The sequence below is a fragment of the Camelus bactrianus genome, chromosome 17 (assembly GCF_048773025.1).
Source record: "Camelus bactrianus isolate YW-2024 breed Bactrian camel chromosome 17, ASM4877302v1, whole genome shotgun sequence".
Taxonomy (NCBI): Eukaryota; Metazoa; Chordata; class Mammalia; order Artiodactyla; family Camelidae; genus Camelus; species Camelus bactrianus.
This window is the reverse complement of record NC_133555.1, coordinates 20,643,234-20,665,819: the sequence shown is the minus strand read 5'-3', so window position 1 is coordinate 20,665,819 and position 22,586 is coordinate 20,643,234. Positions and strand designations below refer to the sequence as shown.

The 22,586-nt window shown below is 44.7% G+C and overlaps 1 protein-coding gene across 1 annotated transcript in view; it reads right to left on the bottom strand.

The window, feature by feature from the left end:
• Positions 1-17,165, bottom strand: part of LRIG1 (leucine rich repeats and immunoglobulin like domains 1) — a 111,303-nt gene extending 94,138 nt beyond the window's left edge. Inside the window, exon 1 of the mRNA XM_045514415.2 lies at positions 16,939-17,165. Coding sequence (XP_045370371.2) covers positions 16,939-17,165 — 227 coding nt within the window. The remainder of the gene's footprint in view (positions 1-16,938) is intronic.
• Between the last annotated feature and the right edge of the window lie 5,421 nt (positions 17,166-22,586).

Below are 22,586 nucleotides of genomic sequence, written 5' to 3'. Positions count from 1 at the left end.
TCTGCGGGGACGGCGGCGGCAGGCGGGGGCTACCTCTGGGGACCCGCAAAGCCACTGCGCCCTTCGCCTCTGGGACACACAACCAACTTCGGTTTAAGGAGAACACATGGACATTTCCTAGTTCAGAGGCCAAACTGATGACCCGCCCACACAGAAGCACAGGTTTCTAGGCAATCACACCTGGGGAGGGGGGCTTTTCATGTGCTCAGAAACGCATCACCTCCAAGTATTAGGGGTGTGGATTTGTGTTCCAGCCCAGAGTTCGCAGTTGAGGGCACTAAGATAACTTATTTAGCCAAATGAGCATGAGGAACAGAAGCAAAGTTAAAAAGGAAGAGTCTGTGAGCAAAGATCTTCAGCCTCGCCTTCAGAAGAAATGCAGATAAAAGTCATCCAAGGCCATTTTCTTGTATTAAACTGGTGTATGGTCAGAGGAAAAAAAAGAAAAAGCAATGTAATGCTTGTTTGTGAGGGTGTGGGGGAAATGGGCACAATTTCAACTGTAAATCAAAAACCTTAGGAGCAGCAATGCCAAGTCTTAAGAATTTACATGCCCACAGCAATTTAGATTTAACTCATCCTAAGGAAATAAGAAATGTATAAACATATAAAGATGTTTACCATAGTTTAAGGAAAAACCTAAATGCCCAGTATCAGGGAAAGTTTAATGATGACTTACACCATGTTGCTTTTAATGTTTAAAGTTCGAGAAAATATTCATGATACTGTTTTTAAAAAAAAAGCATGCTATATGTTGTACACCTAGAACTAATATAATGTTATATGCTAAATTATCGCTCAATGTAGAATTTTTTTAAGAAAGCAAAATTACAAATGAATAGTAACCCTAATTTTGTTTTTAAAAAATAGAACTTGAAATAGTACCCAACTACAGACATTGCTGGAAATTTATACATCAAAGTGATAATATTTATCAATGGATAGTAAGATCAATTATTCTTTTTTATTGCAGTTTCCTTTTTATCCAATATACATACCTACCATGTGTCACCAGAAAATTAAAAGTAATTAAAATAAATGCATGGTAATAGGCTAACAGGTTAATGGCACAAAACCCCATGAGTTAATCAAGTCACCTTCCCCAGCTTAATGGGTACAAAAGGGATTTCCTACAGAATCACAGCCCAAGACCTCGACACTGGTAAGACATCTGAGGCAGAGCTCATCAGGCAGAAGACAGTTTTCCCACTGCCTCTCAGCAGCTCCTCTGGGAGACTGCCCATACCTGAGGTCCATGCTAAAAGGGGCCACATTTAGAAATCCATCTGCCCAGGGTCTCCTGCCACTGGCAGCTCCTATCACACAAAGTTTCTACTTCAGACTGACCCACTGAACTCATAGAAACCTGTCCTTAGTGTTCTTACAACTCATCTGGGCAGGGAGAGCAGCCTTTCCCTCTGCCAGCAGAGAAGGAGAAAAAAACTGACCTTGGCCTGATCATCCTTTTTGTCAACATCGAGGTCTTAGCAAAGTAAGGGAGAGCCAGGCAACCCAAACCAGCTGCCTGGCCAGGGCTCAGCATGAACTGCACGGAATAACCACAAGGGGAAGGGCGTCTAGACAGCCTCGGTCTATGTTAGAAGCCACCCTCCCCAGCAGTGTCAATTCTGAAAAAAAGGACTCCAAACATCGGCTCCAGCAAAAGAGGAGATGAGAGACCATGCAGGCAGCTGGGAAATGCATGGTGAGCTCCTCCAAATACAACACGGAGTTGAGCTGCAGGCCTGGCCCACTAGCCGCGAGAGACCCAGAAGTGGGGTGGGTCCACGCAGTGCTTCAACTGAAAAGGGGTTTCAGGAACAATTCTTGGATATGGGATTTAACAGCCACCTTCCCACAGTAGGGGACTAAACAGACAATCAATTCTCTGGGTGGCACGGAAGCCGCCTGTCATCTTTCTACTTCGGTGGCATTTCTTTCTTCTTCCTTTCCCTCCCTCTAAGCTCCTTAACACTAACATTTGGTGGAGGATGGAGGAAACTGTCAGACAAGGAACAGAAACAACAGCTATCTGAACCCCTAGGAGGGTTAAATTATCCCACCTGCCTGGGAAAGGTACTTCCATAGGATGCCCAGGCCTATACAGAATGAATACCAATTGCTCCCTCTATGTCAACACCTGTCCTGAGCACTGAATGTGTTCCAGACTTTGTGCTAGATTCTGGGAACCATGGTGGACCAGAGGCAAATACAATCCCTGCTTTTAGGGAGCTGACAATCTAATGGGAAAGTGAGAGATTAATCACATCAGGATGTGGAACTCCTGGATGAAGCACCGCAGGGCTCAAGGCAGGAATCTCACCCAGAGGGAAGGTCAGCAACATCTCCTGGAGAAGAGACACTGAAGAAGGATGAGGAGGAGTTTGTAGGGCAGACAGGGAAGAACACTCCTCCAGGCAGAGGGAACGGGATGTAAGGGACACGTGACACACACAGTATTCTAAGAGCCTGGAGAAAGTCCCACGTGGCAGCCAGGGCACACGGAGCCAGGTAGGAAGGAACGAAGCAGCTGGAGAGGCAGGTGGGCGGCCAGAGTGTTAGGCAGTGGGAGTCTTACGTTCCAGTCTGTGATTCCGCCAAGACCCCCATGGTTGGGAGCGGAGTCAAAGAGCGGCGAGAGTAAAAGTGCCCTACCTCCCCCAAAGTCTGGACCACATGGCGAAAGAGTACAGAAGACAAGCTGAACATCAAATCTGTCAACCAAATCACTGATGAATCCCACCTTCTCTCCATCTCTCTGAGTGCTCCCTTTCTAAATGAAGGCTGGGAGGGTGGGGAGGGGCAGAGGGTCACTGATGGCTGCAGCAGTCTCCCAGGACCACGTACAGCTCACAGGGCCGCACAACCCAAGGCACGCCAGGGATTTCAGGCACAGTATAAACTGCATCGGCTGGCTAAACTGTTTATATGTTCTTGAGTTAAAAATACCCCACTCAGGTCAGCGTTGACACCAGGGTCTTATCACCAAGGCTGTTAGTAAGCCGGTTACACAAGGGCGCCCATCCTTCAAATGTGCCTCGATCTGCAAATTGTCTGCCGATACATCAGGGGGATTATAATAAAGCCATCAAATATACACGCATTTGAGAAAAACACTTTCCAAACCCAAGGATACTTTACTGTTTATAAATAGTTTACTTTTTTTTGATCCTCGGGCATATAATATTCGCAGTTGCTCCAGAAACCAAAGAAACATAGAACAGGAACACAAACCACAACCTCGCAGAAACAATAAACAACAGATGGTGAGACATGTGTGCCGGCTGCCACCCCCTCCACCAAAGGGGCACACCAAAAATGGGTGCTGACAACGCCAGCCTGCCAACAAAGATGCGGGGGCTCCCCAATCACAGCCAGACACTGTTTGGGGGGCACCGCCCACGTGGCTGGAACCATGTCAGGGGCTTCAGGCCACCAAAGAGATGAAGGGCCTATCATAGGCCTCAAGGAATGACAGACTAGAAAAGGAGGCAAGACAAAAACAAGAAGGCAGACAACACCAGTCAGTGTAATCGCTCTTTGGGTTCTAACTCTGGCTAGACTCTGGGCAGGTTATTCAACCACTCTGGGCTTCACGTATGATAAAGAGGTAATGTATTTCCCAGTTAAGATGATAATTCAGTTAGTTCATGTCCAGGTGTCTTGATGCAAACACGCCAAGTAGTATTGCTAGAGTTGGAACAGTAATAGCTAACCTTCCTCAAGCATCTGCTATGTGTTGGGCCCTCTTCTGAAAATTATAAATTATTTCAATTTTGTCATTTATAGCAAGTTTATTGCAGTAAGCACTACAACTATCCTCACTTAACATAAGAGGAAACGGAGTCAAAAGGAAGCTAAGTAAATTGTGCACGGTGTCACCCAGGAAGCTGGGCCCCAGAACCACCACTGTTACCATTGTGCCACCTGCAAACATGGCCACCTCCCCCCCAGGCCTCATCATCACACAGGTGAAATGAGGAGGGGCGCTGCAGAGGACAAGGGTACAGTGCTATCTTCCCCAGTGGACCCTGAAACACTGCACTGTTCTGGCCTTTTTGTTGGCTAATGTGGTTTGAATTTACTTGAAAAGTTCAAGACAAATGCTAAAATAAATTCAGACTCTCAAGTCACATTTGCCTTAACTAATGATTCTGATTAGTTGATGTTTAAAAAAAAATTTTTTTTAAATGTCATCTGTCTCAAAACAAAGAGAGGGGTCTCAATAAACAAGTGTGGCCGTCATATTGCTTTCCATGTATGGACATGTCTATTTTAGGGATCACAATCTCATGTCCGATTATCCTGCCAATTTCACCTCAATGCTCATTTTTTAAAAAAACTCTGACTAGAATTTTCCAACTACGCTGTAACTTTAAGCATTTGTGTTTCTTCTACATGTAAAAAGAATGCCATTTCCCAGCATATAACTCCCAGATGTAGAATTCACAGATGATTCATCTCGCAGAACAAGTGTTCGGAGACATCAGCTCCAAATAGAGCAAAAACTTGGAATTCCCTTCTCCCTCAAAGTAAGAGCTCGCCTAGATCTGCTCTGTTCAACAAAGTTTGTTTTCAATTATATTTCCAAATTCTTTGAACAATAACTGCATGGCGTCTGGCACCAACACATCTGATTCTTTGAAGTGGTTCTCAAGCAGAGGGTAGGAAATAAGGAGAAAGGGGAAAGGAAGGGAGGCCCATCCATAACCTTTGTTTTAGGTCAAATGTTCTCTCCAAAAGGGCTCTTTGACATACACCACAAGCTATGACCTATTCATGAAGGTCCACACTGAAGAAAGCTCCTGAATTTAGCTCTTTACCCATCAGCTGACTTTTCATGGGAAAACAGATCTTCAACACAAAGAAAATGACCTTTTACTCCTTCTATCTAAATTTCAAACACACTTTGGTCAAGTGTTCCACACAGGTCAATTAAGAGTAATCACACTTCGGGGGTAAATTTCAGAACCCCTTTCAGAAACAATGAAAACATGGGATCCTTTCTGCCCAGGAAAAAAAAAAAAAAGGCACCAAGCCCCAGGAAGGAGAGCTCTAAGGCAATAAACAAATAATTAGCAAGGGATTCCTAGGGATGTGAAATTTAACAATCCCTGCTGCTTTCAAAGCTAAGTGGAGGAAAAAAGATAGTGATGTGTGAAAACTTACCTAACCAGACAGACTCTGAGAATCCTCTGGGAGAAGACAGTATATAAAGATGATAAATCCACTGGAAGAAGGTCAAGTGAATAACAGAGTGTCTAACATTGACAAAAGAAACTCGTGGAAGGGTAGGAGGAAATTCTGGCCTATTTTGACCTCAAAAAGCACATGGGAAAATGCCATCGTTCAGTCTTAAAGGGAGAATGTTAAAAAAAAAAAAAAAAAAAAGTCTAGCTCTTTGGACTATTTCTTTTAGCCCTAAAGTAGTCTCTAATTCCTGTGAAACTTCTGTGAAGTTCCAAACCACTAACTGTGCCTCCAACTTCATTGCATTTTAGCTGTATCCCCAAACAAGGTTCCAAACTCCAAGATTTAGTTCTAAAGGAAAAACAGAGAAAAAAAAATCCAAAGGTTCCACCTGATGAAGGTGTATGTGACAAAGAATGAGTGGCAGGAGAAGAGCCCACGGATTTTCTCTGAAAGCACTACTCAGCTCCACGCAGAAGAAAGGTGGTTACTCATAACACAGAAAATAAAAGCAACCAGACTCGGAATGATAGTCTTTTCAGGAGTCGAGCTGTGACAGGGATCACGATTTTCAAGACCAGTGTTCGACCAAGAGGGAACCAATGAAAACCTAGGCAGATGAATCATTTAGTATGAACTTGACCGGAAATTAAAAAGAATGAGAGACTTCAAAATTGGAGAAATCAAGTCCTGGACTGTACACATATTAGGCTGTTGAGTTTCCACCTTGAAAAGTACAAATGAAAGGTCTCCCTGGTAAAAGGGTTAAAAGCTCCTCTGATATCCACCATGTTCCCTGCACGTGGTCACTGGCAAGCCAGCTCAGAAAGGACGGACAAGGTGGTACGTAGCTGCCCTTCCTTTGGCAATGACCAGTGCATCTGCCACAGGTGGCCCATCCATCTAGTCATTTAAGGCAGCTTATCAAAATCGCCTACAACTTCACTCACTGGAACTGTGCACTGAAGCCTGGCTGGAGAGAGATGCTGCCCGCAGTGGCCCCAAGAAAGGCAGAGATAAAAGAGTCTTTGGGAAAATAAGCCCTTACTTTGTTTGCCTTTTTTGACCTAAGATCTGAAAAAGCTAAATCAAAGATCTAAAGTAGGTCTGCACCAGCTTCCATAGTTTTCCTTAGGCCAAAGGGAAAAAGAAGGCAATGACCAAAGAAAGAAATATGGTAGAGTATTTGCTCCCCTTCAATAACACCTAACGGCCCACAAAAGGTTCCCTCATTAAGTCTCCCCTCCACACACACCCAGTTTACCTTTGCTGCCCAGGGCATCCACCTGAGGGATTCAGCTCAGAAGCACGAAACATGCAAAGATGACTTTTAAGTAAATATTCTAGAGACACAGATTAATTGACTAATTCTTACCATCCAATGAGTAGTAAGTGTACCCCCTCTTCATTTCAATTCACACAGAATCATAAATCTGAAAATGAGCAGCCTTAGAAGTCATGCATCTCTTTACAGAAAGGACATTAATTAATCAGCCCAAGGTCACACTGCCAACCAGGGGAAGAACTGGGTCAAAACCCCAAAGTCTCCTGATAACCAGCCATGGGCCACTTTCTCATCCATCCACATTCCTGCCTTCACAGCTATAAGACAACTTTATTTTTCCTTTTAGCTCAATAGTTTTTATCCCTCTTTGGTCAATAACACCTTTAAGAAGCTTAATGAAAAGATGTACTTAGGCTTAAGATTTCACATATAAAGTTCCCTAGACCCCTCCCCCCCAAAAATAGTATTTGGGGTCAGCCAGTCTTTATTTTAGGACAGCCTGGAATTCAATATAATTTAATCATCTCAAAGGACTGTTTCAAATGAACTTGTAAAAGAATCCAAAAATCTCCATGGAAGATTTTTCTCTTGGATGAAACACAACCATCAATGAGGCCAAACCACTGTGGCCAAGAGTCCTACAGAGACACCAGATCTGAGAAAACATTCAGAGGCATTCGGGATGGGACAGACCTTAGCAGCTACAGAGCATTTAGGTTTGCTTTCTGGCTCTCCTCTCCTCCGAAGACGAAAGGAAACCCCATCCCATTTGAGCTCCAGCTTCTGTATCCATCACTTTGCTGGATCAACAACCAACTTCCTGGAAGCAACAGGCTCTTCTGGCTGTTTATAAGGGTTGCAAGCCCTGGGAGCTGTGTGCCAGAAACTCACCCCAGCCCAGGTGGAGGGAGGAAATCACAGGGAAAAAAAAAATTTTTTTTTAATTAAAAATAAAACGAAAACTAACATGTAGGCAAGATGCATGGTGCTGGACCAAGGTACTGCACTGCTGAAATCAAACGAAAGAATGAAGTTCTCCTAATTTGCAAAACAGAAATTAAATTCATAGTCGATCTTTCTCCATTTTAAGTGTCCCCTCCCTGTAAATCTTTCTTAAATCCTTTGCTGTTTGCTTCCATTTTCCTAAACATGGAATCCACTGTAAGATGGTATCTAATCAAATGTCATAAATTTAATTAAGCTTAATACATCCATGAGTTTAACCCGACCGTGTTGGACAGCCTTTAAAACCAATGAACACTACATAATCCACGGAGAATTAGATTTTCACAAATAGAATATGGAAATCATTCCATAAATTTGGATAAAGTGGATGACTATCAAACTCCCATATGAATTCCTAATTAAGTGGCAACCAGCATGAAATCTATTCTAAAAGGGTACTCCTAACAGAGTAACAAGCTGTGGAGAAATGAAACGATAGACTTTGACAAAACAAAACCATTCTGCAGCTACTCGAAGAAAGGCATTTTCAAGGTTTAAATCGAGCAGACAGGGGTCCAGGAACACGGTTCTTTGCTTTTGGGGGCTTTTCTTACAGGGTGCCTCTGATTCTATTTAAAGTAGGTTCAAGCGGCTGCAGTGGGAGGGGCAGGCCTTACAAAGTGAACAAGAGTTAACTCAACTCAGACTCACGACTTAACTACAACCAATGGCTCATTAGCCCTCTATTAACCAGCAATATCTGAAATACCACTTTTCAAATGACCCATTCCGAATTACGCTTGTTCACTAAAGGATTCTAATCACCAATTAATAGCACAGTAGAAATCTCCCAATTAAGAGCTACACAGGGAGGGAAGAGTTCATCAGAACTGCTTTTCTGGCAAAGGACTCTAGGACAAAAGAACTTTCTAAGTACCTCCCACAAGATAGAGGCAAGGAAAAAAAACTGTATTCACAGAACGTATAAATTAAGAGTGCACACAGTGTGTGCTCAAGAAACATTCTGTAAATGTATAGCTTACCAAAATACCCTTTGAAAAACGCACTTAAATATTGATTTAAAAAGTAATGAAATAAATTTTTTAAAAGGTAGAGGGGAGGGTATAGCTCAAGTGGTAGAGTACATGATTAGCATGCACAAGGTCCTGGGTTCAATCCCCAGTACCTCCTCTAAAATAAACCAACCAACCAACCAACCTAATTACCTCCCTCCCCACCCCCCAAAAAATTAAAATAAATGTTGACTTTTTTCAAAGATTGTTCAGGTTCACATTTCTTAAAACCATCCCATAGTGAATGGTATGATGTCTAAATTATATCTCAAAAATAATTACATATTAATTTTTTAATGTACATTTACAGATGAAATGATATGCTTGGATTTGCTTCCCAAAAACATGGAAGGGGACAAGTGTATTAGGGTGTAGATCAAACAGGAGACGCCGTGAGCTGGCATATGTGGAGTCTGGAGGACAGTACACAGTTTGTTACAGTACCCTGTCCACTTCTGTAGACAGATGTCTGCTATCTTCCATTATAATGAAAAGGTAAGAAAAAACACCCCACAGTAACAGAAGTGAGCTAGTTTTTTCAAGTACCTGGCTGAAGAGCTAGTGTTCCCTTACTTCAGAATTTTTTTTTTTAAATCAGACTTTTCAGATCTTCCCCTCACAAGAAAAAGCAGCTATATCTGCAGCTGCCTACCTCCCAATCAGTCTGTACACCTGTCACTGATCAGGCAGAGGCCAGCGTGTCAATTTCCTTCCGTCCAGCCCAAAGTGCTAATGCTGGAGGTATAAATGCGTTGCGTTCCTACCAAGAGCGCGCCAACTACAAAATATGGAACTAAAGCAAGATTATCTATCCCCCGGTGCAAAAGTGCTCAGTCCTTCTCACTGTATTTAACAGGCTACATCAAATAGGTAATTCAGTGAGAAAGAATTTACCAGTACAACGTATGCTTTGACAAAGACAAGCAGCAAATTATTTGAACGGCAAATTATCAACTGGTGGAAGGAGGAAAGGACAGGAAGTGGAGGTGAAGGTGGGGGCACTTGCTAAATGCCACATAAAAGAGTCTTAAAAGATGAAGCTGTGTGATTTGTTTTTAATCAGCTAAAAAAAAAAAATCCTCCATAATCACAACCCTGTTTCACAACCTTTAGGTAATTCTGTTGCAGGATAGATCCTCACTCATTCCATTCCTTTTCCTCCTAATAAGAGACCTTGAGAAAAAAAAAAAACAAAAACCTGAAGATCATTAAAGATTAGAGACACAGGCACCATAAAAGTTTAAAGAATAATCAATGCAAAGTGCTTAAAAAGAGACAGACCATGCTTTCTTTAAACTCTGAATGCCACCTTTGGCCAAAACAAACTGAACAAGCAGTGATTGGAACCTGCATCCTGGTTTATAAGGAAACCGAGATGTATTAGGACTTGCAGAGATGAACGGATTGGTTGTTCGCACAATGGGCTTTACCGGTTATGCTAGATTAAATAGTAATAAAGATGCAAACAATCGTAGCCGTTCATGTGGGCAAGGCTGTGAATCACGGCCATTCACTGGGGAAGGGATGCAGGTACAGGTGCAGGAGCAAAAGCAAACGGCTTTTCAGGTGGCATCCTTGCCAGATTCCTCAGATGACCCTATGCTCACTGCCCGTGTCCCCTACCAAGTTACTGTAGGATGGCAAACAAACCAAAACAAACGAAAAATGTCAGAGCTCTCCAGCCCTCTGCATTCAACCCAACAACATCTCCCCTCACACCTCCTCCTCCCTTCAAACATTTCCAAAGAGAAGTGGCTACAGAGCAGGATTCAGCTGGCCCCAAAGTCTGTAACCTAACCCTTGTTTGGAAGAGCACACCTGCATGTTTCCAAGCAATTGACTGAGCATCTCCTGGGGCTCAGTTTCAATGAAACCCTGGGAAATAATGGGATAAAATTATTAGTTTAAGGCCCTCTCACTTCTCTGCCTCCTTCCCACACCCCACCTCCCAGGCAATGCTTAATAGACAGAAATATTTGCACAACTGGAATATATTTATAAACCACCTCAAAAATTTTTGCTAATTGTATAATTTTTTGCAACTGTTCATAGCCTGTCCCTCCAGAGTTTGCCTGAGATTCCCAAGGATACATAAAGTTTCACTTGTTTTACTCTATGCAGATCACCAAAAACTTTATGGCAGAAGGCTACTTGGGTTGTGAGCCCTGCCACTTGCTTACTCCAAGAGTCCTTCATATCAGAAAAGTCAACTTTTCCCAGGAAGCCTCTGTCACCAGGATCTCCGACTTGGAGAGACTAGCCATGAGAAGATGCAAAATGTGAGCTACCGGCCCTTAATCTGTGACTTGCACTTAGAATCATTAGCAAGTTGACTGATCCATGTTGGATTGGGATGAACATATGTGTCTCCCCAGCAGCTAAAGATAGACTATTATGATCCTTTTCTTTTTTAGAAAATAAAGGAAAGAGGTTTGCCACAAATCACACATATAGCTGTATGGTGGTGAAGCCAGGAATGGACCCTAGAAATAATTCCCACTCTCTTCATGACTATCCCCTAGTGAGTGGTGAGCACTGGGTGTCATCATATGGGATGAGGCATCTGGATAATTAAGAAAATAAGAGTGAAGGAAGCTTCACCCGCTCCCACTCTTTTCCCCATTAATAACCCAACCCAAGACTTGGGGTATAATCGGGCAACGAATGCCCACCTCAGGGACAAAAAGAGCTGAAGGCAAGACATGAAAAGCGTGAAACCCAGAGAAATGGGGAAACAGCTTTCTAAAAAAAGAGTGATTTCTATAAGCAGATTGGGTTTATAACTTGTGTTTCAGAAGGTATGCATAAAGTACTTAGATTGAAACCACATGTGAAATATTAAATTATGTAAAGCATAATAGTACAGAAATGTATAAAGCATAAAGCCTTTTGATAAGAAAAATTCATAAGCATGCTTCCTCCAAAAAAAAAAAAAAAGGCTACAAACTGGCAACTTTCAATTAGACCACATACAAAGCACAATTTTCATTTTTAATACAATCCTGATTTAACCATTTTGCTTCATGGCAACAATGGTCATGGATCAAGTTCTTCAGTAGAAAATTTCTCCACCTTAGTCATATAATTGGCCAATTAGTAAGTCAGTCTGGATTGCTATTATAAACCCTGCGGTTACTAAAAAAAAAAAAATAAGAGCAGGTTCCAAGAGGGTAAACTATTGTGAAAATTTTAAAGCTCTGGTCTTCAAAGTCCTACTTCTTTTCATGGGGAGGTAAGAACAGATCTGAATTTCTGACTGATTCCTACACTTTGACTTGAAACAAAAGCAGAAGACACTCCCATCACTGATACACATCATGAACGAAAGCCATGAGGAACATGGAACAGACCCACAGGCTCAACGTCATGCTTAAGTCATTAAAAACAAAACAAAACAAAAAACGCCATGAACAGTTCCTAAATTTCCCACTAGCCAGGGAACATTGGGGATTTTTAGATATTTCCCCTCCTCTGCCTGGGAATTTTCTTTCCACCCCTTCTCCCTTCTGTCTCAAGACAATGCCTTCAGCCTTTGAAACTGCATCCATTGTAAACAGCTCTGAATATTAACACAGCCCCAGTCCTGCTCTAAAAGACCCCCAGGGTTTCAAATTGCAGTCGCTGAGGAGGGGGAAGGTCCCCAGGGAGTAGATGTCACCAAGCTCATTCAAAAGTAGTTGAAAATTAGGTTTGCTCATGAAACTTGAAGTATTTCAACTTATGGGGTAAGTCAGAGGAATCCCTTTGAGTTTCAAATAAATGGTCCTGGTACAACCAACATCCTTTATTGCTTATAGTGACTCAATTCATTGAATCCCTTTTCCAGACTTCCCTCGCTGGTGGGTGTCACTTTTAAACCTCCTTCCCTGGGTAACAGACCTTCGGAGCTGGAGCAGGTGCACAGAACGGGGCCAGGTGCATTGTTAAGTCACAAAAAATTCCAGTGACTCTTGCATTCCTGTCTACCCCAAAGGAGAGGATGCTGAAAAGGCTTTGCACCAGGGAGACACTTCTGCAGAATGGGGGAGAGGCTCTTTCATTGTGAGCACGGTGTCTGAGGGAGAGAAGGTCAGGCAGAGGCCAACCCAACGTGCTCTGTCAGGGAAGGCTGCGTGGGGAACTCAGGCCAAGGCATTCACACGGCGGGGAGAGAAACTGCAGCCCTCGGAGCAGAGGGGGAGGGCCTGAGCATCCTGGACATCCACTGGGAACCAGCTCTCTTGTTATTCTGCACTGAATCATCATTTTTTGGAGGTAAAGAATTGTGCCTACAATACATTCAAAAGTCCACAGTTTGGGAAGTCCCACGACCCAACATGATTATGGAGAGATGAGCACTTTAAAAAAAAAAAAAAGTCCCTTAAAAAAAAAAGAGGCAAGAACTTATCTGACCTACCCTGAGGGCAAGAGGCACTGCTAACATAGTTCATTTGTATTGGGCCCTGGGGGTCTCCAGGCACTTCCTAATTTCACAGTCCTCAAAAATGAGATATTATGGCCATAATTTCACATCAGAGGGACTTAAACTGTGTGCCTTAAAAAGCCAACCAAAGTTATTTCCCAGAGAAGTCCCCTTACTCAAAGTCAGTGTCACCTAAGCACTCCATTATGCAGGTGAAGTGAAGCCAGGATTCTGACCCTTGTTGCAAAGAAAGGGACTCTGAGCTCAGGATCAAGCTCCTGAAAACTTTAAAAGCACTTGCACTTTTCAGATTTTCTCTCTGCCATGACCCTGTGTTTGAAAGGCATCCTATTCAGAACAATCCTTCGCCCATCCCCAGAAATGGGAAGATGTTCATGGTTGGCTGAGTTCTTCTTAAGTGGTGTAGAGACACAAAGAGGAAAATGTGCAAGAGGGGAGACCTCAGGGCAATGCAAACAATAACCTACTTCTTAGAACACACACACACAAATCTCAGCTTAGGTTCTGGTACAATTTGGTCATCTGCGCTTTAATTCTAATTTGCATAAACAGGATGGGAAGTATTTTCCAAACCCTTAGTTCACAATACCCTGCACACCTGGGCCTTCCAGCACAGCTGGAAAATTTGAAAGACAAAGGCCCTCCTTGCTTTTCAACTACAATGGCAACCACGGGCCTCGTGTTTATTTTCTAACATGATCATCAGCTCCCCTGAGGCGCCTTAACCGACCAGGTTCGATTTAAGTCACCTGGGTTTGGTACCATAAACCCGTAATGAGAAGTAATACAAAGAGACCCAAATCAATCCATTCGTCTTAATGTGACTCAGAATAACCACACTTGGTGACCTTTAGGGAACGTCCTTGCTTTTGAAGGCCACATCACGTTCCCTCTACACTGACAAAGAGAATCATTTGTTCTGCCACCTGGGCTTGTCTTCCCATCACAATTCCATTAGGGCATCATGTAGCTGCCCGACCATTTAAGCAAGCAACGCTGTGCTCAGCTTTATGCCATAGACCAGAGTCTAAGGTAAGTTGTATTGAATGCTTCTTCAACAGCTTCTGAAGCCATGCTCTCACAATTTCAAAGAAAGCCAACATCCGAGTTCTAAGAAGCTCAACTTCTTCTAAGGTTCTGGGAAGTTGAAACAGGGTTTGGCAGTGCTGGGAGCTATTTATGAATGTGCTGGTTTGACTATGCCAATTGCACCTATGTAATGGGATGGCAGACTTGGTGATGGCCCAAAGATTACGACTATAAGTTATTGTGTTGAGTAAGTTATCCTCAGGCCCCAGGAATGAAAATATTTTCCCTTCTACCAGCGCCATTCCCGTTCTTCTATTCCAACTGCATTTACATTCGCTATTAAGAAATTTTACTTTCCTTATGCTGGGCCTAGGAGCAACTCCAAAATTAGATACACTGTTTACAAAAGCAAAAAAAAAAAAAAAAAAAAGTTCCATAAAGCCACAGGTCCCCTTCTATCTCAAACCCACAGCCTGAAATTGTTTGAAGTAGCTGCCGTAAATCTAGTTCATGGGGTTATAAACTAGCTCAAAGCATTTTCTAGACACAATAGACTCAGAGGGTGTAAACTTGGTGAAACTCTAAGACATTTTATTATATTACATACAGAGACTTTCTCCCCTGAAGTCTCACTGAATCATAGCCAGGAATATAAAACATATAAATATCCTGATGGAAAATTCAAAAGAAGACTAAAGACTTAAATGGAGAAATCTTAAGTGTAGGTGGAAAAAAATCCCACATTTCCTTGATTTTTCTTTAATCAGGAAAAAAAAATAACTTCCCAATTATTTTTCAAAGGATACCCATTTTGTACTGACACCTACTAACCAGAAGCCATACTGTTCACATCTCAAAATCTAGTAAGTTAACACTGTAATCAGTATAACCAAGACTACTGAAGCTCAAAATAGCCAGTTTGGTATTTACTGATCATAAAATGTGTAAGGAAAAGAGAAAACACTGCAATTTTAAAGGTATTTATGACATGTGAAATGTCACTCCTTAGGCGACAGAAAGCCCCCATAACAACTAGAAGTTTTGCTCCAAAAATTAAAGAGCAAGGCAAAGTGGATCTTGTCACCGTAGGAAAATGCAAACAAGAGGACACCCTGTCCTCTCCAGAGAGCCACGACTTCTGAACTAAGTGCCCTGCCCACAATGCCACTGTCACATGGCACTGGGGGTCACTCTTCCAACAGGTGAACACTCAAGAAGTTACTCTGATGCTCAGCACATTTTATTTTTTAAATAAAGCTACTTTAAGAGTATGTAAAGAAAAACCACAATACACCAACTAAATAAAATACTACCTGAAAATACTAGCAATGCTGGGCTCTATCTGCCACTACTCAACACAGCCACTGCCTGTGTTAAAACCCACACTGTGACCAATGGTTTTCCCTCAGTCAGGGAATTCCACAGAAGCAGCAGGATACTGAAGAGCAATCCTACCCATAAGGGAAGGGTCCAGTTTCAGAACTCTGTAGCACCTGACCACAAAGCGATGTATAGCAGAGCCCAAGTTAAAGACCCGTGCCCCAATGTCAAAGCTGCAGGATCTTCACATTTAAAAGGAATGAATTTCCCTTCTTTCGCCTCACAGCAGCCAGATTCCCAGACCACATGTTCTCAGATCAAGCCACAGGTGTTGGTTAAAACTTGTGTCACCAGTTTTTTTTTTTTCTCCTTTTTGAACAGTGAATGTCATGCCTGAGGTTACTACTGTGCCTCGAATATAGTGTAGGAAAGATGTCCAATTATTCGACCAAAAAGCAGACTATTCAAGCTAGGCCTCTTCTGGAAGGTACCAAAAGTTCTGCAGAGATGCCAATTACCGATAACTGGATAATAATTTGACTCATGAACCAGATTTGTTAGAAAATTTTAAAGGCTATTATATTCTACCATGTTTACAGAAACTTAATGTATTTTTTTTCCTGCCAAATCTCCTGTAAGAGGTGCCCCATTAAGTCCAGATAGGCCAAAGTAATGAGAGCAAAGAGCCTCTTTCCAGTGAAACAAACTCTGCTTAAACCAACCCAGTCCCTGGCACCCTCTCCTGTAGTAGCACTACTCCAAAACTGATTTGCGCCATTTACAGAGGAGAAATGCTAGAGGGTGGGCCCCACTCCACCGGATCACCGAGACTAACGGGTCCCTTAGGAAACAGACAGGAAGGGTCTAGAACAGTTCCCTAAAATGCCAACCAGGCGGAAAAGGACAAACTTCCAACAGTCACAGATCTCCAGGAACACTCAAAGCCCCCTAACTGCTGGTCCTCCAGAGAAGGCTCCCCACCTCTCCCCGGCCCCAGAGCCACATCAGGCCACAAAGGTCCTGGGGGATGAGGACGTGGCTACACACTCTCACTAATAAATAATGTAAATGGAAGACTGGAGCCAAAAGTCACCTTCATTCATTACCCTCTGGAAGGCCCAGCAGCTCAGACACAAGACAGCTGGGTTATAGGAGATGGAAAAAAAAAAAAAAAAGAAACACCTGCGGACCCCCAGACTTCCTCACACTCTCCTTTCCAGATGGTTCCCACTCTCCACCCACACACATACACCCTCACCTCCAGACTCTCACTCACATTCTCTTACCTCCAGACACCTCACTAACTCCCAGATCGCCCTCATGACCCACACTCACTCACCTCCAGACCCCCACGACACACACTTTTTTTCTCTTCCAGAACCTCGAGATCCACTCATTCACTTCCAGACCCCATGATTCACGTTCGCTCACCTCTGGACCCTCAGGAGACGCACACTTTTCTGACCAAGACTTCTCCCGCACGCCCTCTCTCCTCCGGACCCCCATGGACGGTCTCACCACTGCGGGATTCCACGCTAACAGTTTTCCAGCGCATTCAATTTTGCACACACGCAACTCAATCCGCACCCCTCTCCCGGGGAAGCACCCCCACCGCCCGGTCCCCAAGTGACAGCGTCCCAGAGTGCAGGGAGGGCTCAAAGGGCAGCACTTACAGGCTCCGCGTCCAGGCGGGCAGGTCCCCAGGCAGCACCGCCAGCCCGCGCCCGCCGCAGTCCAGCGAGTCCCCAGCGCAAGTGCAGGCGGCAGCGCAGGGCGCCCGAGGGCCGGCCCCGGCCGATGCGGGCTCCAGCCGAAGCACGAGCAGCAGCAGCAGCCAGAGGAAGAGAAGACCAGGCGAGCGGCGCGGGGCCCCCAGCGCTCCCCGGACCGGCCGCGCCATCTTGTCTGGAGAGCGCTGTGAACTCCGGGGGCCGGGGCTGCGAGGTCCGGGACGACTGCAGGCGCGGGCTGGCCCGCGGGGGCTCCGCTTGGCACTAGGCTCCGCGCCGGGGCATGGCTGCCCGCACAAGTTCACTCCGCAGCTGCGACTCCGGCGCTCAGCGGGCCCCTGGCGTCCGGGCCGCTCCGCAGCGCCCAGAGGGGGCCGCAAACCCCGCGCCCATCCAGGCCGACCCCACCCCGTGTTCGCTGCGAACCCCACGGGCAGTGGGTGTTCGGCTGGTGAGCCTCTTCCTCCCGCTGCGCTTCTGGCCGGGCTCCGGAATCCCCGCGCACGCCAAGTGCCGCCGCCACTGCGGGAAAGACGCTCAGGCTCACAACCGGAGCTCCGCGCCCGTGGGCATCTTCCTCGCGGCTACGAGCGCCCAGCTGCAGACCTCGGGCTGGATGGCGCGGCCACCCCCACGCTGCTCCAAGGGCCCGGTGCGCTTCGCTGTCCCACAGCAGAAGGCAGAGCGTGCGCGCGCGCAGTTCCGGGCTCCGCACGGCTCCTCCGTGCAGCGAGAATCCCACAGTCCTCGCGGCCGAACAATCAGCCGCTCGCCGCTCGCCTCCCCACCGCCCAGCCCGGGCCAGTCCTCCAGGCCCCGCCCCCAGCCGCTCGCCCTCACACACCCCCTGGGCTCCGCACCCCGCGGCCTCCTGCCGGCCCACGTTGGATGCTTTGCAACAGCGCCCCACCACGCCCCCCGCCTGCTGTTCATTGGCTGCCTGGGTTCCACGGCGGCCAGCTCGGACGACCATTGGAGTGTTCTCCATGATCCCGCCCCTCCCGCCTCTCTGGCCACCCCACCCCACTCCCTTTTCCCACCCAAGGTGTGAAGGGCGGGGGACTAGGAGGAGAAAAGAAGAGATGTCCTACGGCTCTTAAAGGGGACGTGCCGACTGACGGTGAAGGGGGAAGCTCGCTGGGGAGAGGAGTAAAGGTATGCCCTCTGGGTCTAGGAGAGAAGAAAAAGTTGGTTAATTGGGTAACGCCCCCCCTCCCCCCCGCTTTGGAGCGGTCCGGCCTCAAGGTTTCTTTCTTCCTCCCCAGACGGCAAATAGGGCCGGTGATTTAGAGCAAGTCTGCGCCCATTTTCCAGATGCCCTCTCGAAGCAAAAACGCAGGTTTAAAACTTTACAAATGTCCTGCCGATCATCTTAAGTTATTTTAGGGGTGGCCGCCTTCCTCTCTCACAACCTGGAGCTCCTTTCAACTCCTGACTTGTTCTGGACCTCTTAAATCCAGCAATATGTCCTTGATTACCAAAATGAAGGTGTACCGCAGAACCAGGTCCCAAAGGCGCGCACACTCCCACTCCCACCTCCGCCCTAATGAACTGAAAGATAATTCTGGAACCATTCCAGCCTTCGATAAATGGGTTGCTTTGTGTGTTTAAATCAGAGCCCTTTAAAGACAGTTTTAGAGAAGCAATGGATAGAGTACTCCTGAGAGACAGAAAGAAAAGAAATAATAATTGTTACAAGGCTACTAACTTTGGCTCCTACAGGTCTGAACATAGTAGCCATGTATTACAACAGTGCACTGAAACCATAAGGCAGGCACGCCACTCAGACGGGGACACACACGTACACACATAGTGTGAAAAAGTTAAAAGGTTAGTACAATGCGATAAAGCTACCCCTCTTGGTGTTTTGGTTTGCTTGTGTCTCATGTCCCTTCCCAGGAGTATCCAAGTTTCTAATACCACTGCACACACTGTCAGGAAAATTAAGCAAGCCATGTCTGTTCAAAAACATTTGCTCCAACAAATGAAATCTGACTTCTGTGTTACAGAAACGAAGGGGAGATATTCCCAGAAAGAAAAACAAATTTTTAAGAGTTTTGTTCCATTGTTGACACATTGTAAGGGTTGTTTTAATTGACATGTTAAACTTTTCCTCAGCCCTAAGTCATCTCTTTAACCAAAACTGGGTTTGGGCTTGTTAGTCAAGTGGTTGCTGGGTTCCTTTCTTTTTATTCCCTCCTTCCCCTCTTTATCCTCCTCCTCCTCTCTCAGATTTGTTATGCTATGAGATACTGGTGCCTCGTTTTTTCCCTTCCTCCCTTCCATTCTTTCTTCCTTTCTCTCTCTCTCTCTGCATGATCTCAGCAGGGATGCCCAATTCAATGCTCAAATATGTTTGTAAATCAATCCAAATAAGATTCCCAAGAAACATCAGGCTGTACCTGACCCGTTCCAGCTAGGGTTTCAGCCAGCTTTTATGTTTCATTTGTAATCCACGTTAAACATACATTGTCCACCAGGAGAAGAGGAAATACATCTTTTTCTTGTCATGCCTTTTGGTAAAGTAATAATAATAAGTGGAGGGATGGAATTTAAAGGACCCCAAATTGATATAGTCCTCTACATCCAGATTTCTTAAAATTTTCAAGACCAAAGAACACAAGACAGTAACTTAATGCAAAATACCCAGGAGCATTTCCTTAAACGAACTGTCAGATCTGCCTCGCCTCACCTCACCTCAAATGAAACAGCATGTGCAGCAGAAATAAATTGAACTCGTAGAACCCCGTAATGTGCTGACCTAAAATGATCTTTCGCGTTTGTTTCATTATCAGTATGGTAAAATGCAGACTTATTGTCAGGTGTTTTCCAAATGTTTGTGGGTATACCTGTGGGATGTTTTCTTGGAGGATGGGAGGACAGGAGTTGCAAATTGGCAAGGTAAGGATGTGCCTGCAAATGTAAAGCAGCCCCTGTGGTCTGGTTACCACGCAGCCAGAGAGAAGGAGTCCAAGACCGAGGAACACTTGCGGGGACTGGGCGCCTGAGCCTTGGCAGTTACCCTCGTCTACAGCAGAGCATGAAGTCATGTCTGCTCCCCGTACCATGTATGGAAGTTTGCCCATATGCTAGCAACCTGCTTGTGATTGAAAGGAGAGTGTGGGCTTGGAGAGCTCAGGGGAGAATTCATCTGGGGCCACAAGCTAAACTCACAAAGACCTGAGTAACAGCAAGGACAAGTTTCTAAGGGAGTCTCTGTCCCCGCTTATCAAAGAGCATGTACTGGTCCTTTCAGCACCCAGTGACAGTTGATTTGGGCACTGTGGGTTCTCATTTTCCTCCACTGCCATTTACCCAATTTTGAAGAGTTACTTATTGCTTGAAGAGGTCACTCACGGATTTTTAGATTTTCCCATTCATTTTAATCTACTAGAGACCAAACTCCAGGGCCAGCATGGAATCAAATCCCCCACAAAAAAGTCCCTGCAGGGCTCTCTTAAACACAGGAGCTCTAGCAGTTAATCATCCCAAACCCACTGCAAGAGAGAAACCCAAGATCTAAATAGCCTGAAATCACCAAGCAGGAGAGAAGCAAATGATAAAAGTACCAGAAAGCAGGTTGATCACATGGATTTTTTAAAAAATACAAATTCCAGTGGACCAAATAGTGGCGGTTTATGGCAGTTCTAGATGGTGATAATTGGTGGTTTTAAAGAACACTGAGATTCAGATGTGCTTTCTTACTGCTAGAAGGAATTTTACATTATGTTCAGCACATTAAAAGAGCACCAGGGCAGTATTCAGGAGACCTGGATTCTAGCCAAGCCTTATTACCCATGAAACCTTTGCCCGGTCATTTCCTGTCTTTAAGCCTCAGTTTTCTCAAATGGAAAACAAGGAGAATGGTACTTCCGACTTGAGTACTAAAGACAGTGAAGGAGGGATCCATGGTGACGTAGGACTACAGGGGCTATCTCAGCTGTTTAGGGCTACATACAACAGAGGCTTGTTTTTAAAATATTATTGAATTTTAACTCTAAAAAAATGTGAGTCCATGTACGGACTGTAGATGGAAAATCTTAGGTGCTTTCAGCATAGAGGATTCCCCCCTACCCCAGGCATGCCACAAAGGGTTAATAATTACCTATAAACCCCTTGAAGACTTGCAGAGTGATGACAGCCCTGCTTTGAGCCTGTTTTGTATCTCTCTTCCAAGGAAAATAAAGCTGTGTACTCATTAACTCCTTTCTCGCAATAATCTTGTCAATGAGATGGATGGGTGGAGGAGGTAAAAGAGGAAGCGGAATATAAGAAGACACAACTTTGACATTTCTCTCTCTCCCATCCCAGCGTTTTCCCTTGGTGGAAGTAGGGGAGAGGTGTGTTTCATTGCGCGATCTCTGGCGACTGGAATATTGGTTAATGCCCAAACAGTGCCAAACTGCAGTTGCTGCATCTCCACCGATGTCCCTGCACGCATCCCTGCCCGCTTCTATAGAGCAGTGTCAACCAGGGGCCCCCAGACCACTTGGGTCCACCCTCCAACACAAACCAGAACCTGCATACTTGTCCTTGCGTTGTGAATTTGCACTTTTAACTGGTTCACTGAAAGGATAAAGACAAGTTTTAGGAAAACTAGGAGCATTTCAAAATTCTGAGATTCTGGAGTGAAGCTCAGTGTAAGAGGCAACCTCTTGGCTCCAGTGACGAAGGGTCGGGCCAGTTATATCATCACCAGAGACCGTACCTCTCCCCTCAACCTGCCACCTTTCCAATTATCACTTGGAGCCACACGTGAAAGAGGAGTAGGAGGGCAGGGGAAGGAGAGGGAAATCAAAGTTTATGCTATACTGCCAGCCACTCAGAAGCAACACCTCAACATTTACAGAGAACAGCACATTTATCCTAATTTACAATAGTAATCTTCATGAAGTCATATACCTTATATTTTTCAAAGCAGTGTCACATCATAACAACAGCTGTCATTTACAGAGCACTTACTCCGTGTCTGTCATATGGAGGAGTGCTTTATAAACTTTTTTCAATGAGGTAGATGTTAAGAAAAATGCTCAAGGCCACGCAAGCTCATACATGACAAGGCCAAGATGTCAAGCCAGCTCTGAGGACACCAAAGATCCACTATGACATTTGAGCCTCATAAACTTTGAATACGACGGTTGTTATTGCTCCCACTTTACAGATGAGAAAGCAGAGGCTGAATGATGTGTCAGGGTCCTAGTAGGTCAAGAATGAATACAGCCTTAAATCAAAGTTCCATCTCAACCATCAACACACACACTTTATAGCCAATAAACGTCTAAGGAGATGTGTCATGATGCTTGCTCCCCAGGGATCTTGAGAGAATAGACATCATTTCTTTTCCTTTCCATAGTAGCTAAGAGGTTTCTTGAATTTCCTCTATGATTAACAAGCAAAATAATTTTAAGATAAATATATTGGCCTTTGTTTCCAACCATACATTGCAGAACTTGTACAGTAGTAAAGGTTAATAATTACTGAGCACTTACTATGCGCTAGGCGTTATTTCCCCTTATGGATTAATTTCACTGAAGTCACATGAGAGTTCGATGCGGCAGGCATTGTAAAGATCATTTTATCAACGAAGATAC